General features: G+C 38.3%; 1 protein-coding gene across 1 annotated transcript in view; it reads right to left on the reverse strand.

Annotated features, from left to right (window-relative positions):
* Positions 1 to 20,626, reverse strand: part of NBEAL1 (neurobeachin-like 1) — a 173,940-nt gene that overhangs the window by 1,234 nt on the left and 152,080 nt on the right. The window contains exons 47-53 of the mRNA XM_008574031.1: positions 13,986 to 14,095; positions 12,264 to 12,436; positions 11,119 to 11,213; positions 6,584 to 6,700; positions 6,016 to 6,177; positions 4,642 to 4,790; positions 2,382 to 2,517 (exon numbers count right to left, since the gene is read on the reverse strand). Of these exons, the coding sequence (XP_008572253.1) occupies positions 2,382 to 2,517; positions 4,642 to 4,790; positions 6,016 to 6,177; positions 6,584 to 6,700; positions 11,119 to 11,213; positions 12,264 to 12,436; positions 13,986 to 14,095 (942 nt within the window). The remainder of the gene's footprint in view (positions 1 to 2,381; positions 2,518 to 4,641; positions 4,791 to 6,015; positions 6,178 to 6,583; positions 6,701 to 11,118; positions 11,214 to 12,263; positions 12,437 to 13,985; positions 14,096 to 20,626) is intronic.

A 20,626-nucleotide genomic window follows, 5' to 3' on the forward strand; every position in this document is an offset into this window, starting at 1 on the left:
TCACAGCATAAAGTAGACACTAATTAAATATTAACTGAATCACTGAGTAAATGGCCTTTAACAGTGCTTATACATCTAGATGGGGCAAAACCCCCACATGATTTGTTGTAATTACCTTCCCAAGTGCAATCTACATTTTAATGATGATTCCTCTGCCGCCTTTTTTAACAGTCACTTTTCTAGGGTACATTTATTGGAGTGATAAAAGACAAGCCTCATACAGACACTAGTGGCTCTGGCATGCTTGTTTTGCATTTTCATTTCTAGATGTATTGTCTGAAACATTATTTCCATTAACCTATTACTATTTTATCATCTGGTATAACTGACAGAGTAATATATAAAACTGGTATATGATTTAAAAATACACATTAATCAAGGTTCTGATATTTTAGATAAAAACATCTTGAAATAGAAATATCTTTTCATAACTAAACATAGATATATTTCATATTCGACTGTCAAATTTATGGAATGAATTACATTTTAAATATGCAGGATGCTAAGTATCCAATTTTCTAAAGCAGATACATAATTCAGCTGATACATTCAAAGATGTAAAACAGACAATACTTTTATTCATAATTCAGATTCTATGTGTTGTAGACATATCATTCTATATACATTTTTCAATGATGGCAAATTAACAAACTTTTTTTTTTTCCTTTTTGTCTTTTTTACTGACCGGTACCGGGATCGCAACCCTCGGTGTCGCGCCCGTACCGGGGACCAGCAATGGGATCGCAACCCTCGGTGTTGCGCCCGCACCACGCTCAGCCAGTGAGCGGGAACCGGTCTCCACATGGGATCCGAACCCTCGGCGGGAGCGCCGCCACACTCCCAAGCGGCGCACTCTCCAGTGCGCCACCGGGCTGGCCCTTAACAAACTTATTTGATAAATATCACAAAATATTAATTTAGGTCTATCAAATGAAGTTGCTTAGGTGTTTTTTCCAATGAAGTTTTATAAAGGAAATGTATGCACATAATGGTCAGTTCATTAAAAAAATTCAGTAAAATCAGAAACTGACGAACTTACCTAAGGTGAGGGGAGAGCAGGCAAATTTAAAGACACTTGAGTAAACCAAACAAAGTGAAACACACTCAAAGACCAACTTCGAGCAGAATTCTTATGTAATCATCACATTAACAGAGAACAGGAGGGCAGCATTTATTTGAGAAATTTATTAGTGAAGAATCTTAGCATTGAATGGAAACATATGTAAAATGTCTTAAAAATGAGTGAAATACTGACATACAGAGTTATTAACTTGGTTTCGGCGAATGTTACATCTGAAACTAAATTTTCCAGTCATTTAATTTAGTAAGAACTCTTTTTTATTAAAATATCTTGAAAAGAGTCTAAGGACTAAAAAAAAAAAATCATAAAATATTTGTAAAACAAAAACAAAAAGTCTCTTATGATCTATAATACATTTATTATAACCACTGACAGAGTGACAGTAATTTCTTCCCTTGAAAAAATCCCTATAGACACTATATAGCTAGATTTCTCAGGAAAAGACCAATGATGACTCTTAAAAAAAACTTATAATGCTCTCTTAAATTCTACGTAATAAAATAAATTTTTTAAAAGAATCACTAACTTACTTGGAGTATAGCCACTAAGCTTTCCTAGGAACAAGAGTTAGATTTATGGTATCTGAATATTCAGTAATAAACCTTTAGCAAATAATTTATAGTAATGATAGGAAACTCACTGAGAATAAACATGTTATGTGGGGATATTTGCAGTTCCAAGTAAACGGTCATGCTTTTACAAAAGGACAACTGACATACACTCATGCTAGGCACTTGTTAAAGTTAGTTTTACTGTTTGAGCCTATATTTGATTTTTTTTTTTTCCTTTTGGTCTTTTTTTTTTTTACTGACCGGTAACGGGATCGCAACCCTCGGTGTCGCGCCCGTACCGGGGACCAGCAATGGGATCGCAACCCTCGGTGTTGCGCCCGCACCACGCTCAGCCAGTGAGCGGGAACCGGTCTCCACATGGGATCCGAACCCTCGGTGGGAGCGCCGCTGCGCTCGCAAGCGGTGCACTCTCCAGTGCGCCACCGGGCCGGCCCTATTTGATTTTTTATAAAGGCTTTTACGTATTGAAAATCCAAGCAGTGGTTCTCTTATTCATATCGAGTGGCAGACAGAAACTGCCAAATGTGTGCTTTCAATTATATCATAATATAAACATCATTCTTGAATAACAGATTTATTCTCTCTTTTCATTTACTGCCCTCTGAAAAATCAAATTTGTTTTTAAACTTGCCTATCCATAAGTGAGACTTCTGATTCAGATGGAATGAAGGAGAGCCAAAGGAATCCCCAACAGTATGGAAAATGAAATTCTTAATGCTAGGTTTTACCTCAGCTGGCTTGCCAACACCGACTACAATCAATTTGCCATCTTCTAAACCCACAAGAATATGGCTGTATTCTTTGGTTACACAAACACAGTGGATAGGCAATCGCATGGCTAATGGGTTGACACTGAGATTCAAACTAGAAGAGAAATAAAAAATACATACATAATTACACGGACATATAATTCACAAAATGTTATACCTGGAAGATAACTTAATGACCATCTAGTTCTGTATTCTAATTTTACTGATGTGGGAACTTCAGTTCAGAAAGTCAAAATGACACAAGGACTGATGTAGCATTAATTAAAATACTTGAAAAACAGATCTTTTTCTCTATTCTCAACATGTTTTTCTTCTAACCATATGTAATAAAAAAATTAATAAAGCAACCATCAACCTAATGTATAAGAATTATTTTCCTTACTCTCTTGAGAACCTTTCTTCAATTTTCCAATCCACTGTACTAATACAAATCTTTCTGATTCACTGTTTATCTAAGACAAATAGCCTGTCTGTTCCCTTGACAGAGGGATGTTGGTGAGATTAGAGGGAAGATGAGAGACAAAGTAAGGAAAAAAAACCAGGTAGACAGGATTCTATGTGATTCTTGTCCTTAGTGTCCTTCCTAAAACATGTGGAAATAAAGTTCTTGCACCACAGTTCAGTCACCATTCTCTGAGCCTCATATTACCAGTGGGTATTTGTTCCAGCCTTGCCTTGACTTTATCCCGGAAATGCAGCATAGTACATACCATGCTCATTGCCATCCCTGTGTCTTTGTACTTTATTTTCTCTCATTTTGGCTACCTCCATCTCCAAAAGAAGGCCCTCCCTCTTTCTTTCTCCATTTCAATTCCTACTAATCCTGACTTCTCAGAGCCATAATAATCCTTAATGTCTGTAAAATTCCTCCTGCACATATAATTAGTGCCACACAATTTAGTTTTTAAATTCTTTTAATTACTGTAAAAATATTGTTATTTTCCCATCAAAAATATCAACATTTAACCCCCTCAAAGTCAGTTATTGTGAATAAACATCAAAGTACTGAGCACACAGGCACTATCATTAAATGCTTTTCACCTTGTGGAATAGTAAGTTAAGGTTGGTAAGAAGGCTGAAAAGCTCAAAAAGCATGGCTGTGGGAGGAAGAGGAGAGAAGAAGGTAACTAAAATTGGTCTATTTGCATTGTCTAATATTCCATTATGAAAAACGCCTGTGCTTGTTTGATGATTTGTGAATGAAGAATCCTATGATGCACATACTATGTTCTATGGTAAATTGCTAAAAGATCCCACTGATTTTTCTAATTTGAGATTCTCCTAACAGCACCCTGAAACCAAGGTTGTAAAAAAAATGTTGAAAAGATACGATTAGAATGGGGGCTCAATGCTCTGCCATGGGACAAATAATGACAAAAATAAGAAAGAAAATACAAAAATAGGGAAGGGATTTTGGTACAGAAATGAATCTGATATGAATGTAGAAAGAACACCCTGGACCAGAGCGATTTTTAAGAAAGGTTTTTTGGGGAGCCCAAGATAGTTTGAGCAGTATAAATAAGTCACAATAAATTTTTTAAAAAGGGAAGAAAAGACTGTATTTAGGGCACACATGGAATAATAGTGTTTTGTGTATTTAAGCTAGGAAATATGAAGAATATCAAACTAAAAACATCCAGGCTAGCCAGTTAGCACAATTGGTTAGAACGTGGTGCTGATAATACCAAGGTCCAGGGTTTGATCCCTGTACCGGCCAGCAGCCAAAACCAATAAAGCAAGCAAGCCCATTATTGAAAAGGTTTTTTTAAAAAAATCCACTAATCAAACATCTCTCTCCTTTACTGGTTTAAATAACAAAAGATCCCCCTACCAATTTTATACACACATACCCACATACACATACAAATACATTAACCTTAAAAATACTTTAGTATGTTTTACCACAATTTAAAAAGAAAACTTTAGTTTGTAAAAATTAAACTATAAATTGAACAAATTTCCAAAACCATAATCCAGGTGTGGCACTATAAAAAATTTTTTTCTGGTTCTACATACTAAAAAAAACTTTAATAGTGGTAAAATATACATAACATAAAATTTCCTACATATTTTAAAATGTACATATATGTTTCATTTACTAATCCAGGAATACTTTAGTTTCCTCAATTTAAAAAATATTAGATTCCTGATTTCCGTACCAGTCTGGAAGTACTGCCACCTTCTCTTAAGTGATACTTCAGTAATTCTTATTATTTACCTGTGGAGATTTCTTATAGACAGGAACCCTTGTATGCTGCCTGTGACAATGTGTTCTCCAATTACACATATATCTGATACTTGTTCCTTCAGGACTTGAGTCCCTAGATACTTGCCATTTATAGAAAACAGATGTAATGCATTTTTATCCTGCAAAAAATTGATGAGGAAAATTTAATGATCTCAAATAAAAACTGAGTTTTAGTTTTTTGGTTCTTTTTGGCAGCTGGCCAGTGCAGGGATCCAAACCCTTGACTGTGGTCTTACTAACACCACACTCAGAGTTTTTATATTATCAGTTAAAACTATGACTATAACAGAATAATCATTTAGTTTAACATTTTGTAATAAAAATATGGTTATATTTAAAGAGAAAATGTGCAGACAATATTATTAAAGTGATTTCAAATCACCCTGCCAAGTTAATAAATATAAAAAATCTCACCTTCACCAAAAGAATTAAAATTCCATCCAGACCAAAAAAACCCCCTACATTCTTAAAACTAAACAAAAGAAAAAGATTCTCTTAATATTTAAAAAGCTTTTGGATCCTCATCCTGATCAGCTGCCCTACTGCAAAAAAAAAAAAAAAAAAAACAAAGAGTTTTATCACCAAAAGGAAATATAAAATTCAGGGCTTTTGTATTTATACCCTGCCTCATGAAAAAAAAATTTCGACTTGGCTACCATTTCCACTTAAGTTTATGAAGTTCACATAATCAATAAATTATTTTTGAAATCATATATAGGCCAATAGAAATCCCCAAAATAAGGGCCGGCCCGTGGCTCACTCAGGAGAGTGTGGTGCTGATAACACCAAGGCCACGGGTTCGGATCCCATATAGGGATGGCCAGTTTGCTCACTGGGTGAGCATGGTGCTGACAACACCAAGTCAAGGGTTAAGATCCCCTTACCGGTCATCTTTAAAAAAAAAAAAAAAAAGAAATCCCCAAAACAAAATACAGATGTGAGGCCAATATTGTGAAGTCCACCTAGTGGTAAGGAATGAACAACTGATTGATGAAAGGAAAACATCTTTAAAATATGATATTCTGGGCCGGCCCGGTTGCGTACTCGGTAGAGTGCGGCCCTTGGGAGTGTGGCAGCGCTCCCACCGAGGGTTTGGATCCCATATGGAGATCAGTCCGCTCACTGGTTGAGCACGGTGCGGGCGCAACACCAAGGGTTGCGATCCCGTTGCTGGTCACGGTGCGGGTGTGACACCGAGGGTTGCGATCCCGTTACCAGTCACGAAAAAAGACAAAAAGGAAAAAAAAAATGATATTCTTTCCTTCTTCAACGTGCCTCATATATAATGTGGGCAGAGAAACACGCTATTGGTAGTCTATCTCAACTCTATAAAGTGTTATATACCTTGAGGGTGGTTTTTTCTTCAGTACTGGAGTAGACGACAATATGTCCTTCCGATGATATAGCCAGATTGGGAATGGTCAGAAACAGAGAACTCTCACAAGGTGGCCGTAAAGTCCTCATGTACTGACCTTTCTGAATGGTATGTATAATCACAGTGCCATCCTATACCCAGAAAATATTAGAAAAATGGAAAAGAACAGAAAAAAAGAAGAAAGTAAAGTGAGCCGGCTAAAGAAGTGAGAGAAAAAAACTGAGACAAATGATTATTCCACTAAGGATACATGTACCTTGGGAAAAATTTCAATCTTGAAATTTCAAATAATATTTTATTTCATAGAACGCCCTCATCCCTCAACTAATAAGTCCAATAAATAAAATCCCCAAACATAATCCAGTGCTTTGAAGTGTTTTTCCTTCTGTATTATGTCACTTTTGTAAAGTCCTACACAAATATGGTATAAGATTTCTATGCTTTTACCAATTCCCCCGGAAAAACTTCTTTAGATATAAATATTGCTACTGAATTTGTAGAAAAAATAATCAGTATTTCTTAAAGGTGAAATCTTACCCTTGATCCTGATACTGCCATGTCTAGCTCAGTGCTGATGCTGACACTCAATACCTCATCAGCGTGTCCATAAAGAATCTGAAAAGGTTTAGATGCTAAGCCCACAGGAACACCTCCCTAATATTAAAACAGAAAAGCAAAGGTAAAAGTGTTTTCTCGCTGCCTATAAAAAGGTTTATACCTCCTTTAAACTTTCTAATCACAAACTAACATTGCAACTAGTTTTCACAAGTCTATTCATAGCAGTACTCATTCTTTCTCCTTGGATTCCTGAATTATTTTCAGTCTGTGGAAGCTCAAAAACTTGATGTGAATGATCCCAATGTTGATTGTCTTGGATTAATTTTTCCAGGTATGTTATTTGCCCTCTTAATCTCCAGATATTTTCTTCCTAACTTCAAAGAAACATTTTGTATTATATCTCTGAATACTTTCACTTTTCCACTTATTGGAGTCTCTGCTTCAGGGACATCAATCATCTTTATGCTGATTTGGCTTTAATTTCTATAGTTATCATTCTTTCTCTAATGGCTTTAATCTTTTTATCTTTTTCATTTGTATTCACTTTGATTACCTTAAATTTTTCTTCCATGACATTAATTTGGTTTGCCACCACATCAAATCTGTTTCTTGCTGTTTCTGCTTTGGGTTTATTTATATTGGTAACAGTATTGGTGTCAATCTGTTTAATTCTTTTGCAACTTCTCTTTTCTTTTTATTATACTATCTTATCATTTCATCTTTGAGTTCCTATTTTATTGAACAGCTATTCTTACTATGTTCTTCTAATAACACAAATTTATCTAAAAAATCTTAGTTTTCTTTCAGAAGAAGGAAGAGTCTTTGTGTCTTTAGCATTCTTTGTTTGTATATTACTTCATATAATATAAAATGTTTGAATAGTTGCCACAGTGTTTGTTTATTCATGATTATCCTAGACAACCCTGCCAAGACATTTTACCTGTATAGTGTGCATGACACTCCACTACCTGGGACACATATCTTCACCTACAAGTGTAAGTCTGACATATTTTAAAAATCAGCTAATTCTTGGCTTCTGGTCAAGATGGTAGAATAGACAGTTCCCAGAGTAACCCCCTCCCTATTAAAAAGCAATGACAGCCCAGCTGCAGCTGCTACAGCTCAGGAGAAAAGGAGGAGAGAGCAATAGAGTTCATGAAGGCAGGAGAAGCCACAACAAGAAAGGATTGCTGCCTCCATTTCGTGCTCCAGCTGCTTCAAGTCTGGAGTTGGTGAGCACACGGAGCAAGAGCTGGCAAAAACTGCAGCTGTGCCCTTCATATGAAGCTGCTTGGAGGTGGCAGGGGAGAAGAGGGCCTTGGTGGCCCCCAGGCCAGCAACACTACTAACAAGGTTCCTGTGGACCCACATAGGAGAGAGGAGCCACAGGCAACAGAAAAAAGGAGCCCCTCGGAGGCCGGTGAACCTTTGCAAGGCACCAGCGCATGGTCCATCCCATAGGAACTGTTTGGAGTGCAGATGGTGGGGGAGACAAGCCCACCAGAGGAACACTGGGGCATAGCATGGACAGCTGATCTGCTCTCCAATCAGCACAGGACACCCAGTGGAGACTGATCAGGAATAAAGAACTGCAGGGGTGCAGTTTGCTGAAAAGACTCAGGCCCAGACCAGTTTCCAGACAATCCACTTGTACTGGACCTCACAAGACCTGGAAGTACACGTGAGGTCAACAATTAAAACCTGAGCTGCACAAAAAGCCTTCCCCAGGGAATCAGCAGTAATGAAGCAATTTAGTTTAGCTCAACTACGGGTTTCAAGTGCTGGTCCCCACAGGAAGTTCCTCCACTTTAGAAGTAAGCAAAGGACAACTAATTAGTTCCAGTGCAGAGTTTAAGTGGTGGGAACAGCAAATAATCCAACACAGAACTAAAAGAAAAAACAAAACACCCACAGATCAAAGTTTGATATTAACTAGTAAAGGTCTAACACCACCAAAGAACACATATAAAACCTAGAAGGACCAGAAGACCCCTGGGCTCCCAAGCCAGAGAGAGGGGAGGGCTGAGGGCCTCAGCCACACAACCCTGAGAGCCACAACCAGCCCAGTCACAACCACCAAGCCACCACAGGAAGTGCCCTGGGCTCCTGAGGTGGGGTGGTGGGGGGCTGAGGGCTTCATCCACACCCCCCTGACATCTACATCCAGCCCAACAATGACTGAGCCACCACTGGAAGCCCCCTGGTCTCCCCTGCTGGAATGAGGGGGGTGCTATGGGCCTCGATCATGCCCCCTTCTTCCTCCTTTGTGCACCCTATTTCGCTTCCCCTTCTCACCTCCCCCACAACTGCTCCACAACAACATCTTAGAATGAGGCATGGAGCTGGGGAAAGCCGAACCCAGACGCAATGAAGCAAGCTGTCACCACCAACCCAGGGCCCCACCAGGGTCCTGAGGTATGGAGCCAGGGGAAGCCGAACCCAGCTGCAACCACATAAAGAGCATACCAAAAACACCATTTCCATGTGGGTAGCTCACCATAGCCACCGCAATTGCCATGGCTGCTGCAAAAGCAGCTAGTCTCTATAGCAGCAGTCACAGCCACTGTGCAGATGGCATGCCAGATTCTCAACTGCATTGACACAAGGACAGGCACCAGCTGAGACCAAAAAAAAAAAAAAAGAAGAGGTCTTCTTTTTCCATAAAGCACACTCCAGAATAAGAGAAGAAGCATCTGATTTATGATAATAGGGGAGGACTTGATCACACCTGTCTCAGTACTGGACAAATCATCTAGGCAACAAACCAACAGAGGAACAGTGAACATACCAGATGGAGAGAACAAATCTATAGTTATTAGAGGGGGAAGGGGAAGGTATTCTTAGAAAACACACACTGAAGTGTTTAGGGTAAGGGAACATGATGTTGCCAACTTTTAAATGGCTCAGAATAAAAAAAATGCTGAAGGAGAAAGACACTGGGAAAGAATGCTAAGACAAATGGTACAAAATATACTATTTTTGCAACTTTTCTATAAGTTTGAAATTTCATTAAAAATAAAAAGTTATCAAAAGAAAAATAAAAAAAGACGGTAACTACTTAAATGTAAAAAACATGACTACTGAAACCAAGCAGCAAACACTATACCAAACGGCAAAAAAGTGAATGCCTTTTCATCAAAATCAGACATAAGGCAGGGATGCTCATTATAATTTTCTTACCTTACTGCATTAGCTAATAATTGGATAAGAAAATGAAATAATTAGTATAATGAAAAAGATAAAGAAAATCACTTATTTTCAGATCACATGATTGTATATCCACCTTATTTTCAGAAAATCCAAGAAATACTAATAACTATGAGAGCTGGATAAGAGGACTTGGTGAAGTGCTTCAATACAAGATAACTGTACAGAAATCACTCAAATCACTGTACAGCTTTTCTTTATACTAACAATAATCAATTAGAAATGAAAATGATTTTTAAAAAATCTATCAAAATAGTAATAAAATATGATAATTAGAAGTAAACATGTAAGGTACAGGACCTAACTGGAAAAAAGTTATAAAGAAATTTTATCAAAGGACATAAAAAAGACCTGAAACAAAAATGGGAAGACATGTCCTATTCCTGGATAAGAATAATTATAAAAATGTCAACCCATACCAAATTAATATATAAATTAAATACAATTTCAATAAGACTAAAATAGAGTTTTTTTTTTTAGGAGGATATGGTTAAAATATTTTTAAAGTTTATATGGAAGAATAAATGCCCATATAAAACTAGCTGAGAACATTTTTAGTAAAGGAAACACAGTGTGTGTGTGTGTGTGTGTGTGTGTGTGTGTGTGTGTGTGTGTGTGTGTGTGTGAGAGAGAGATAGAGCAACCCGCCTTACCAAATATTAAACTACCAAAATAAAGACATTTTGGTATTGTCATAAAAATAGATAAGTGTAGAAGAATGGGGAGCCTAGAGAAAGATCCATTTTAGTAGATAAAGGTTGTTTACTTAATAATTTATTCTGGCATAAATGGCTTTCCACTCAGAAGTAAACGAAGTTTTATAAAATGTAGAAACATACAACGAGAAAAATTCTAGATAATATTTTTATAAATATGGGGTGGGAGACAGTCTGTTAAACAAGGCAGAAAACCCAGAAGCCATAAAGAAAAAACATACTTACTGAACTAATATGAGTGCAATAAAGTCAATGAAAATTATAAATCTATAGTTTCTAGTAGTCCCACCAGAAAGGTAAGTAGGAATATTAATATGCTATCAAGACAATAAAAAAATTACTGTTTTCCTAGGAGAGAGGTTAATAAGGAGGAATTTTTAGAAAGTAATAGGGGATAAGTTAATGAATCAGACAATAAACCTAGGAAAATTGTGGTGATTAGGATAGAACAGAATATGGGTAAAAGAATGTAAAGGAGCTCAAACAAGTCACTCACTGCCAGAGAAAAATTCATTATCCTATTAGTACATCTCAATAGTATTCTTAGGGTGAATCTCTGATCTAAACCAAGGACATTTAAAGTGTGATTACCTGTTGTGTTATTTGCCATATCATGCATGTTGTATCTCTTGAACCAGAAATCAAATGTATTCCACAGTAATCTGTAGCTAAGCAAGTCACAATATCTGTAAGAAAAAGGAATTAAATAAATGAAATTGGCTTGGTTTTGCTGGAGCAGAACTTTAAGAGTAATTTTAATCAATGTTTCAACTATTACTAAATCAGTTATTCTAACAGGGAGGAATGTAGGAATGGCACTGCAAAAGCATTGGGAAAGAGTGACACAGGAAAGCAGCAGTATCAAAATCACTTAGGAGAGCTTTTTTTGAGAACACCCTTCTTTGAGTGTGAGGAGTAGAGCGGGGCATGGGGAATATCTATCAGAGTCTTGGGAGGAGACGACAGCTTGAAATGGATCCCTGATTAATTCTGATAGGCTTCTCTGCTCTCTCATCCCCATTCATCTTCTACTCCCTTTGGCAATTACAATCCTATAGAATATGTGCATCCTTAAGAAAAACAGTACATATTATACTGTAAATTCACAATATATAATATACTTTTCCTGAACTATAAACAGCTGAGCTAAGTGACATCTTAGGAGTCACTGGTACAGAAGTAGCTAGCGGCAGACTCCATTTCCCTTCCCTACCGGGTTTATTAGAGAAAACCTATTCAATGCTTTATTCTTAAACTGAAGACTCAGACACTAAGAAGGATCAGGTTAAACTAGATGCAACAATTTTATCTTTCTCATGCTTTACTGTTAACATAGTAATAAGCTAGTTGATGTTTTATTTAATGATGACAGATTTTTTGTCTTAATATTCTAATTTTTAACACACAATATTTTTTTAAAAAGACTTAGCCTAACATCTTCCAGACACTATGAAGCTATATTTAATTTTTTCGGTTTTTTTGTGTGTGGCTGCTCAGTACAGGGATCAAACCCTGGACCTTGGTGTTATGCATTTAATTTATATGGTGCTTTAGTATATCCAAAATACATGACACTCCTATAGAAAGCATATAATATTTACAATATTGCACGATCCAAAAGGTCACTCAGCTTCAAAAGTAAAATTTAATGCTCTTTACAAGAAGTATGTCCTATTTTATGGTTTTAGAAAAAACAGAAATTTTCTTTCTGTTTTTTTTTAAAAGTTAATACTTACCCATATGTCTGATATTGTGTGAGATAATTTTGCCTTTTGTAAGTGACATCACTTGAATGCTATTATCCCAGTGTCCAGCACTGAAGAGTAACTTTGCATCATGTGATACTACAAACAGCTTAGAAGTGACCTCCAGCCCTGGAGCAAAAGGACCATTCATACTACGTTGGGTTCTGTAAACACAAATATTAGACTTTTCCTTAAAAGATCACTTAGGCCAATATCAACTCTTTCCTAAAATTTCTTTAAAAAAAAAAGAAAAAGAAGTCCGAAATGTTCTATTTAAAATTTCCACTAGTAAATGATGAACACTTTCAAAAAATACATCAATCTCACTTTATTCATATATATATATTTTTTTTCCTTTTTGTCTTTTTTCGTGTCAGGCAACGGATCGCAACCCTCAGTGTCGCGCCCGTACCGGACCGGGACCGGCAACGGGATCACAACCCTCGGCGCTGCGCCTGCACCTTGCTCAGCCAGTGAGTGGGAACCGGTCTGTATGTGGGATCCAAACCCTCGGCGGGAGCGCCGCCGCGCTCCCAAGCGGCGCACTGTAGCAGTGCACCACCGGGCCGGCCCCCATATTTTTTGTAAAATAAAAATATATACAACAAATAGTGTTAAGGATTAAACATAAAGAAGTTAGACCTGTGACAGTGTAAAGTGGGTTTAAATCTTGACTTTCAAAGCCAATTTAATAAAATATTGGCAATTCTGTAAATGGTAGTCTCAAAGTATAAAGACAAGACAGGATATGTCAGGACCAAAAAAATGAGAAATAAACTAAAACCAGGTGTCTTCTATATAACGTGATAAATAGGAGATAAATCAGGCAGATAAACACATCTCTAACAATACTCATGTTGATTGTTTTCCATTCCAACCAAAGCAAACATGGATTTTATCTGCCTTCAATTGAAATACCTGTGAGCTTAGCCAATCTAGAGTCTGTAGAAAGACACAAGTGATTGCAATTTAGTGTGTGTACAGTAAGTGAAGGCTAATTCTGACACTTCAGCTTCAGAACTTTATTATTCAATTTTAATTTGCTGAGAATATGCTTTATGCAAAGTGCAACAGTACTAAGACCTATGTGGAATAACTAGAAAAAAAACACATTACACCTGATTTCATGGAGTTTTATTCTAGTTGAGGAAGACAAGAAAGATACAATAATAATATCATTTTAAATAGTTTTAAAATATATGTGCAATTTGATCCTCAAAAAACATTGAATGTGACTTAAGTAGGAAAAAGTATAAGCAAACATATAGCTAAGACAACTAGAGAAAGAAAAAGATCATCTTAAATTAGAATGTAACTTTGGAGACTAAAAAAAAAAAATTACGCTAAATACTAAATTCTTGTTACATAAAACACGTAGGGATTATTTATTAAAAAATAAGGTAGAATAAAATAGAATTAAGTCTACTATTCCAAATGTAATTTTTGTTTCCACTGCTGATATTACAGAAATTCAGCTTTGTCTTTGAACCAATACCATGTTCGGACATAAAAAGAGGGGAGGGGAGGGAAAGGAATAGGGAGGGAAGAAGGGGGCAGGGAAGGCAGGGAGGAACGGAGGGGAAGGAGAAAGGAAGAGAAAATCTGGATCTCAAAATATTTTTTTCAAAATAACATGAATCAATTAATCTAGCTGTTTTTCCTGGCAATAAGGTATTTGCTGCAGCTGTTTTGCTTTAAATGTTCATTACTTACTTTGGATTTGTCACTGTTTGATCTTTGAAGAACGTAAAGTAATTAGAAATGTTTCTGTCATAAGGCAGCCATCCATGGGTTCCGATAACATAATTCATGCTTACTGTTATCTGGAAAAGAACATAGGAAGACTCAAATTAAGTGAAAGACTTAAAAAAGCAGCATAGAATAACCAGATGCTCACATGATGTTAGCATTTCTCATTTAGGGAATACTATTGTGGGACTGTGTACTTAAAAATATGAAACTCAATGAGCCAGCCCGGTGGCGCACTGGAGAGTGCGCCGCTTGGGAGTGTGGTGGCGCTCCCGCCGAGGGTTCGGATCCCATGTGGAGACCGGTTCCCGCTCACTGGCTGAGCGCGGTGTGGGCGCAACACTGAGGGTTGCGATCCCGTTACCGGTCAGTAAAAAAGACAAAAAGGAAAAAAAAGAAAGACTTAAAAAAGCAGCATAGAATAACCAGATGCTCACATGATGTTAGCATTTCTCATTTAGGGAATACTATTGTGGGACTGTGTACTTAAAAATATGAAACTCAATGAGCCAGCCCGGTGGCGCACTGGAGAGTGCGCCGCTTGGGAGTGTGGTGGCGCTCCCGCCGAGGGTTCGGATCCCATGTGGAGACCGGTTCCCGCTCACTGGCTGAGCGCGGTGCAGGTACAACACTGAGGGTTGCGATCCCGTTGCCGGTCCCCGGTACGGGCGCGACACCAAGGGTTGTGATCCTGTTACCGGTCAGTAAAAAAAGACAAAAAGGAAAAAAAAAAATGAAACTCATTAAGACAGTCTTAAAATAATTCAAGTGGAAAAAGCTCTTCGTTTATCATAATATCAGAAAACTGTCAAATATATTATTCATCAGTAGTATTATTTTCCTCATAATTTCTCAAAGTTTGTTAGCACCCCTTTGTTGGTAGTCTGAAGAAATTCAGGGTCAAGTCTTACCATAAAAATGTGATATATTATATCATTTAAACATACATCAGAAGTAGAACTTGAAATGTTAAGATCTCCCTGCAGTGACAGTCATAGTGAATACTTTCTTTTCAAAATAAACCGCTTGATTATAAAAGTAATCGGTCACCACCTTCCCCCTCCCTGCCCAAATTCTGGTAACTTTAAAAAATTCAAATATTAAAATTGAAAATCACAAGAATTCCACCACTCAAAACATATTATTATTACTTTTGTATTTTTTTCTAGACATTTTTTCTAAGCAAACGTAATAAGCATACATATAAAAAATAAGTGTAGTTCTGGAATCTCTGCCTATTGTGCTACACTCCATTTAACATTTCCAAATTACAAAGTTAAAATAAGACAGACCTAGGTTTGGTCCATGTGCCAAGGTCCTGTATCCCTTACTTGCTAGCTCTGTGACCTTGGGTAAGTTACTTCTCTGAATTTTAATTTCTTATCTGTAGAAAGGAAATAACAACAGTAGCGCCTATCTTACAGGACTGTTAGATGAAATGAAAAATTAATGTAAAATACTCATTAAAGTGCCTTGCATGTATACCTTATTACACTCTTTATTATTTCTCATTATCATTATTACAGCTTTATAATAAACTTCCATTTAAGATGTTATCTTCTATTTTTCTTGTATAAAGTTTCCTAGTTGTTTTCATATCTTTATTCTTTCAGATAAACTTTAGAATTAGGAGACTAAGGAGAGGGAGGGGTAAGATGGCCTAGTAGAGTTGTCTGGTGTCCCCTTTCCCCCATGCAAAAAGAGACCAAAACAACAAACAACTATATATTGGCTGGAATGACTGAAGAAGTACTTTGTAGAGCACCAAGGAACAGACAAAATCCCTGTGGGGTACAGAAGACCAGGATAACACCAGACAGCAGAGCAAAGCATCCTGCCTCTGCTACACTGCCTCCCAGCACTGACTGGCTGGAAGTCAGGGAAGATTTCTCCTTATGGAGAAAAGGTAAGCTGGAAAAACCTGATTGTTTCCCCTGCTGCCACAAACACCAGCAATTCTTGCCACAAGAGAGTCCCCCAGTCCTCATAGACACCAAACCCAGTTTGGAGATGAGCTGGGAGTTTGTACAGTTGTATGGCCTCATAGTAACAGCCCAGACGGAGCAATTCCCACCTTCCTGACCTAAGCGGTTATGGCACAGACCTATCTTGAAACCTAATCCACTGCAAGAATCATCTTGCCCTGAGGGCCAGTGGAAACTGACCTTCTCTATCTTTAAGGCCCCACCTTCATTCTACTATGTTCACACGGGTGCCTACAGGACCATGATCACAGCTGTATGGAACCTAGGAGGCCAGACAGAACAACCAAGACCCCAGCATCTGAACCCAGGCAACACCCCCACACCCCAGGAGAACAGGCCGACCTGCCCAGTGGGGAAGCCACTAATCAGCAGCAGTTCAGCACATTCACATATACCTGCCCTGAAATGCCCACTGAGCCCACAGGTGCAGGCCAGCCTGACATCCAGTTTGGCAGATGCTCAGCCTTTCCTTGGTTGCCCTCCATAGGGCTACTGGATGCTGCTGCACACAGTGCTCCCTGTGCACACCTGCTCCCTCAGGCAGTGGCTGAGCCTCTTCTGTGTAGGCTACCATGGAGCTGCTGGGCCCTGGTGAACACTTGCAGAATTGCTTCAGGCTTAACAGCCTCCTACAGAGCTGCCAGACCCTGCTGCAATGGTGCATGCCTGCTCCCTGCCTGACAGTGGATCAGGTGGTGACTCTGCCTCCTCCAGCAGGTCTCCACAGAGGCACTGGGCCCAGCTGCACCCATGCAGGCTTGCAAGCTCAACAGCTGTTCTGGCAGCCCTTCACAGAGCTGCCAGGCCCTGCTGCTCTGGTGCATTTCTGCTTCCTGCTCAACAGCAAAGTAGGCAGTGGCTCCACCTCCCCCTCGCAGGCCTCTAGAGCTGCACAATCCTGCTGCACTCCTGCTGGCTTGCTCCAGGCTCAACTGCTGATCTGGTGGCCCTCCACAAAGCTGCCGTGCACACCCGCTCCAGGCTTAACAGCTAAATGAGCAACAGCTCCACCCCCCTTTGGTAGACATCCACAGAGCTGCCCTACCCTGTTGCACTGGTGCATGCCTACTCCAGGCATAAGAGCTGATCTGGCAGTGGCTCTGCTTTCTCCAGCAGTTCTCTGCAGAACTGCTGTGTCTTGCTGCACCTGTGCATGCCTGTTCCCTGCTTGAGAGTAGATAGGGTGATGGCTTTGTCTCCCCCAGTGGGCCTCCATAAAAACACCTGGCCTTGCTACATCCACATATGCCAACTCCTGGTCAGGCAGAGGCTACACCTCCCCTAATGGGCCTTTACAGAGCCATGTAATCCCCCACCCCATGCCCAGGCTCACTTGCTTCCAGCTCAGGGAACACCCCCTGCCCCCCTCTGAGGAGAGACAACCTCAGAGCTGAGTGCCCACGCCTGGCCTGACTGCTGGTTGGGCAGTGACTCTATACCTCAGAGAGACTACCAAATAGCCTATTGGCCCTCTGTGCCCACACACACCTGGCCCAACAACTAGCCCAGAGTCTTTGCCTTCAGCAAAACAGTGTCAGTACTGGCACAAAGTCCCACTGTTTAAGCCACTGAGGCATTTGCAGAAATCATTGAAGAGGATTAAAACTGAAGAAACTGCATGGAAACTACACTACTGAGTCTACTCAAAACCAAAGCCAATGCAACATGTTCAGCAGACACCCTAGGACTCACCTAAAGAAAAAACTCATTTCTACATAATCTACTCCATAAACCGAGAAAAGCAACTACTCCATTAGATGCACAGATATCAATGTAGGGACACAAGAAATGTGAAAAACCAAGGAAACATGATGCTTCCAAAGGACCACAAGTCTCCAGGAACAGACACAAAAGAAAAGAACAAGCATGAAATGCCTGTAAAGGAATTACAAATAATGATCTTAAGGAAACTCACTGGGATACAAGAAAACACAGACAAACAATTCAATGATATGAGGAAAACAATTCATGATCTGAATGAGAAATTTTAAACAGAGACAAAAATAAAAAAGAACCAAACAGAAATCTTGGAGCTGAAGAATTCAATGAATGAAATGAAAAAATACAATTTAGAGCTTCAACAATGGACTAGATCAACCAGAAGAGAGAATTTCTGAACTTGAAGACAGATCTTTTGAAATAACCTAGTCAGAGAAAAAAAGAAATAAGAATAGAAAGAAATAAGAAAGAAAATAGAAATAAGAAAAGAAAGCCTATGAGAGCTATGGGACACCATTAAGCAACTGTTTGAATAACAGGTGTCCCAGAGGGAGAAGAGATGGAGAAAGGCACAGAAACCCTATTTAATGAAATAATAGCTAAAAACTTCTAGAGATGAGAGATATGAACATTAAGATTCAGGAAGCTCAAAGTTCCCCAATTAACCAACTCAAAAAGATCCTCTACAAGGCACATCATAATCAAAACTACAAAAGTCAAAAACAAAGAATTCTATAATCTGCAAGAGTAAAGTGTCAAGTCACATTTAAGGGAATTCCCATTAGATTATCAGCAGATTTCTCACAAGAAAGCTTTCATGCCAGAAGAGAATGGGATAACACATTCAAGGTGTTGAAAGAAAAAAACTGTCGACTGAGAACACTTTATCCAGCAAAACTATTCTTAAGAAATGAGGGGGAAATAAAGACCTTCCCAGACAAACAAAAGCTAAGGGAATTTATCACAACTAGAACAGCCTTACAAGAAATGCTTAGGGGAGTGCTAAAACTGAAACTGAAAAGGCAATAATTACTACCATGAACACTAAAAAAAGTACAAAACTCACCAGTACAGGTAAATTCATCATTCAAACACAGAATACCCCAATGGTGCTATGAAACAACAGCTACAATTAGTGGTTAAGGAACATATAGTAGATACAAACAAATCAAGGCAAAAAACCATAAATTATGTGTGGGAGGAAGCCAGAGTATTTTCATGTGACAAAAGTTAAGTTGCTATTAGCTTAAAATAGACTTTTTATGTTAGCCCCAAGGTAACCACAAAAAAGAAATTACAACAGATACACAAATGAGAAGGAAAAAGAAAACAAAGCTTATAAGCACCATGGAAATTCAGATCATTATTTGAAATTCCTTTACAGGCATTTCATGCTTGTTCTTTTCTTTTGTGTCTGTTCCTGGAGACTTGTGGTCCTTTGGAAGCATCATGTTTCCTTGGTTTTTCACATTTCTTGTGTACCCCACTTATCGAGAGGTAAATAACAAAAGAAAAAGAAAGGAACTAAGGATCTTACAAAACAACCAGAAAACAATTAAAGAAATGGGAGGAATAAGTTCTCACATATCAATAATAACCTTGAATGTAAATAGATTAAATTCTCCAATTAAAAGATATAGAGTGGCTGAATAGATTTTTAAAAACTAGACCCAACTATTAATATACTCCCTACCAGAGACTCACCTAACTATTAAAGACAAACCTTCACTAAAAGTGAAGGGCTAGAAAAAGATATTCCAGGCAAATGAAAACTAAAAGTGAGTGGGAGTAGCCATACTTATATCAGGTAAAATAGACTTTAAATCAAAAACTGTGAAGAAAAAAATAAAGGAATTAATTCAACAAGAGTATATAACAATTGTAAATATATATGTACCCAACAGTGGAGCACCCAGATATATGAAGCAAATATTATTTGACCTAAGGGGAAAGATAGACTTCAACTATACTAGGGGACTTCAACACCCTGCTTTCAACAAAGGACAGATCATATAGACTGACAATAAACAAAGAAACATCTGACTTAAATTACAGCAGAGACCAAATGGACCTTACTGACATTTACAGAATGTTCCATCCAACGGCTGCAGTATACACATTCTTTTCAACTGCACACAGAACATTCTCCAGAATAGATCATATGTTAGCCCACAAAACAAGTCCACACAAATTTAAAAAGATAGAGATCATATCAAGTATCTTTTCGAACCACAATGGTATAAAAATAGAAATTAACAACCAGAAAAACTTCAGAAACTTTATGAATACATGGAAATTGAACAACATGCTCCTAAACAACCAATAGGTCAATGAAGAAATTAAAAGGGAAATTAAAAATTCCTTGAGACAAACAAGAATAGAAACATCATACCAAAACCTATGGGATATGGCAAAAGCAGTTCTGAACAGAAAGTTTATAGCAATATATGCCTTCATCAAAAAAGATGTAGTAAAGAATCTAACAATACATCTTAAGAAACTAGAAAATCAACAACCCACTAAACTCAAAATTGACAGAAGGAAAGAAATAATAAAGTTCAGAGCAGAAATAAATGGATAGAAACTAAAAAAACAATTGAAAAGATTGGCAAAATGAAGAGCTGGTTTTTAGAAAAGATAAACAAGGGCCGGCCCAGTGGTGCACTGGAGAGTGCGCCGCTTGGGAGTGCGGCGGCACTCCCGCCGAGGGTTCGGATCCCATGTGGAGACCGATTCCCGCTCGCTGGCTGAGCGCGGTGCAGGCGCAACACTGAGGGTTGCGATCCCCTTGCCGGTCCCCGGTACAGGCGTGACACCGAGGGTTGCGATCCCGTTACTGGTCAGTAAAAAAGACAAAAAAAAAAAAGGAAAAAAAAAAAAAAAAAAAAAAAAAAAAAAAAA

This window comes from Galeopterus variegatus, unplaced genomic scaffold, assembly GCF_000696425.1.
Source record: "Galeopterus variegatus unplaced genomic scaffold, G_variegatus-3.0.2 Scaffold985, whole genome shotgun sequence".
NCBI classification, from domain to species: Eukaryota; Metazoa; Chordata; class Mammalia; order Dermoptera; family Cynocephalidae; genus Galeopterus; species Galeopterus variegatus.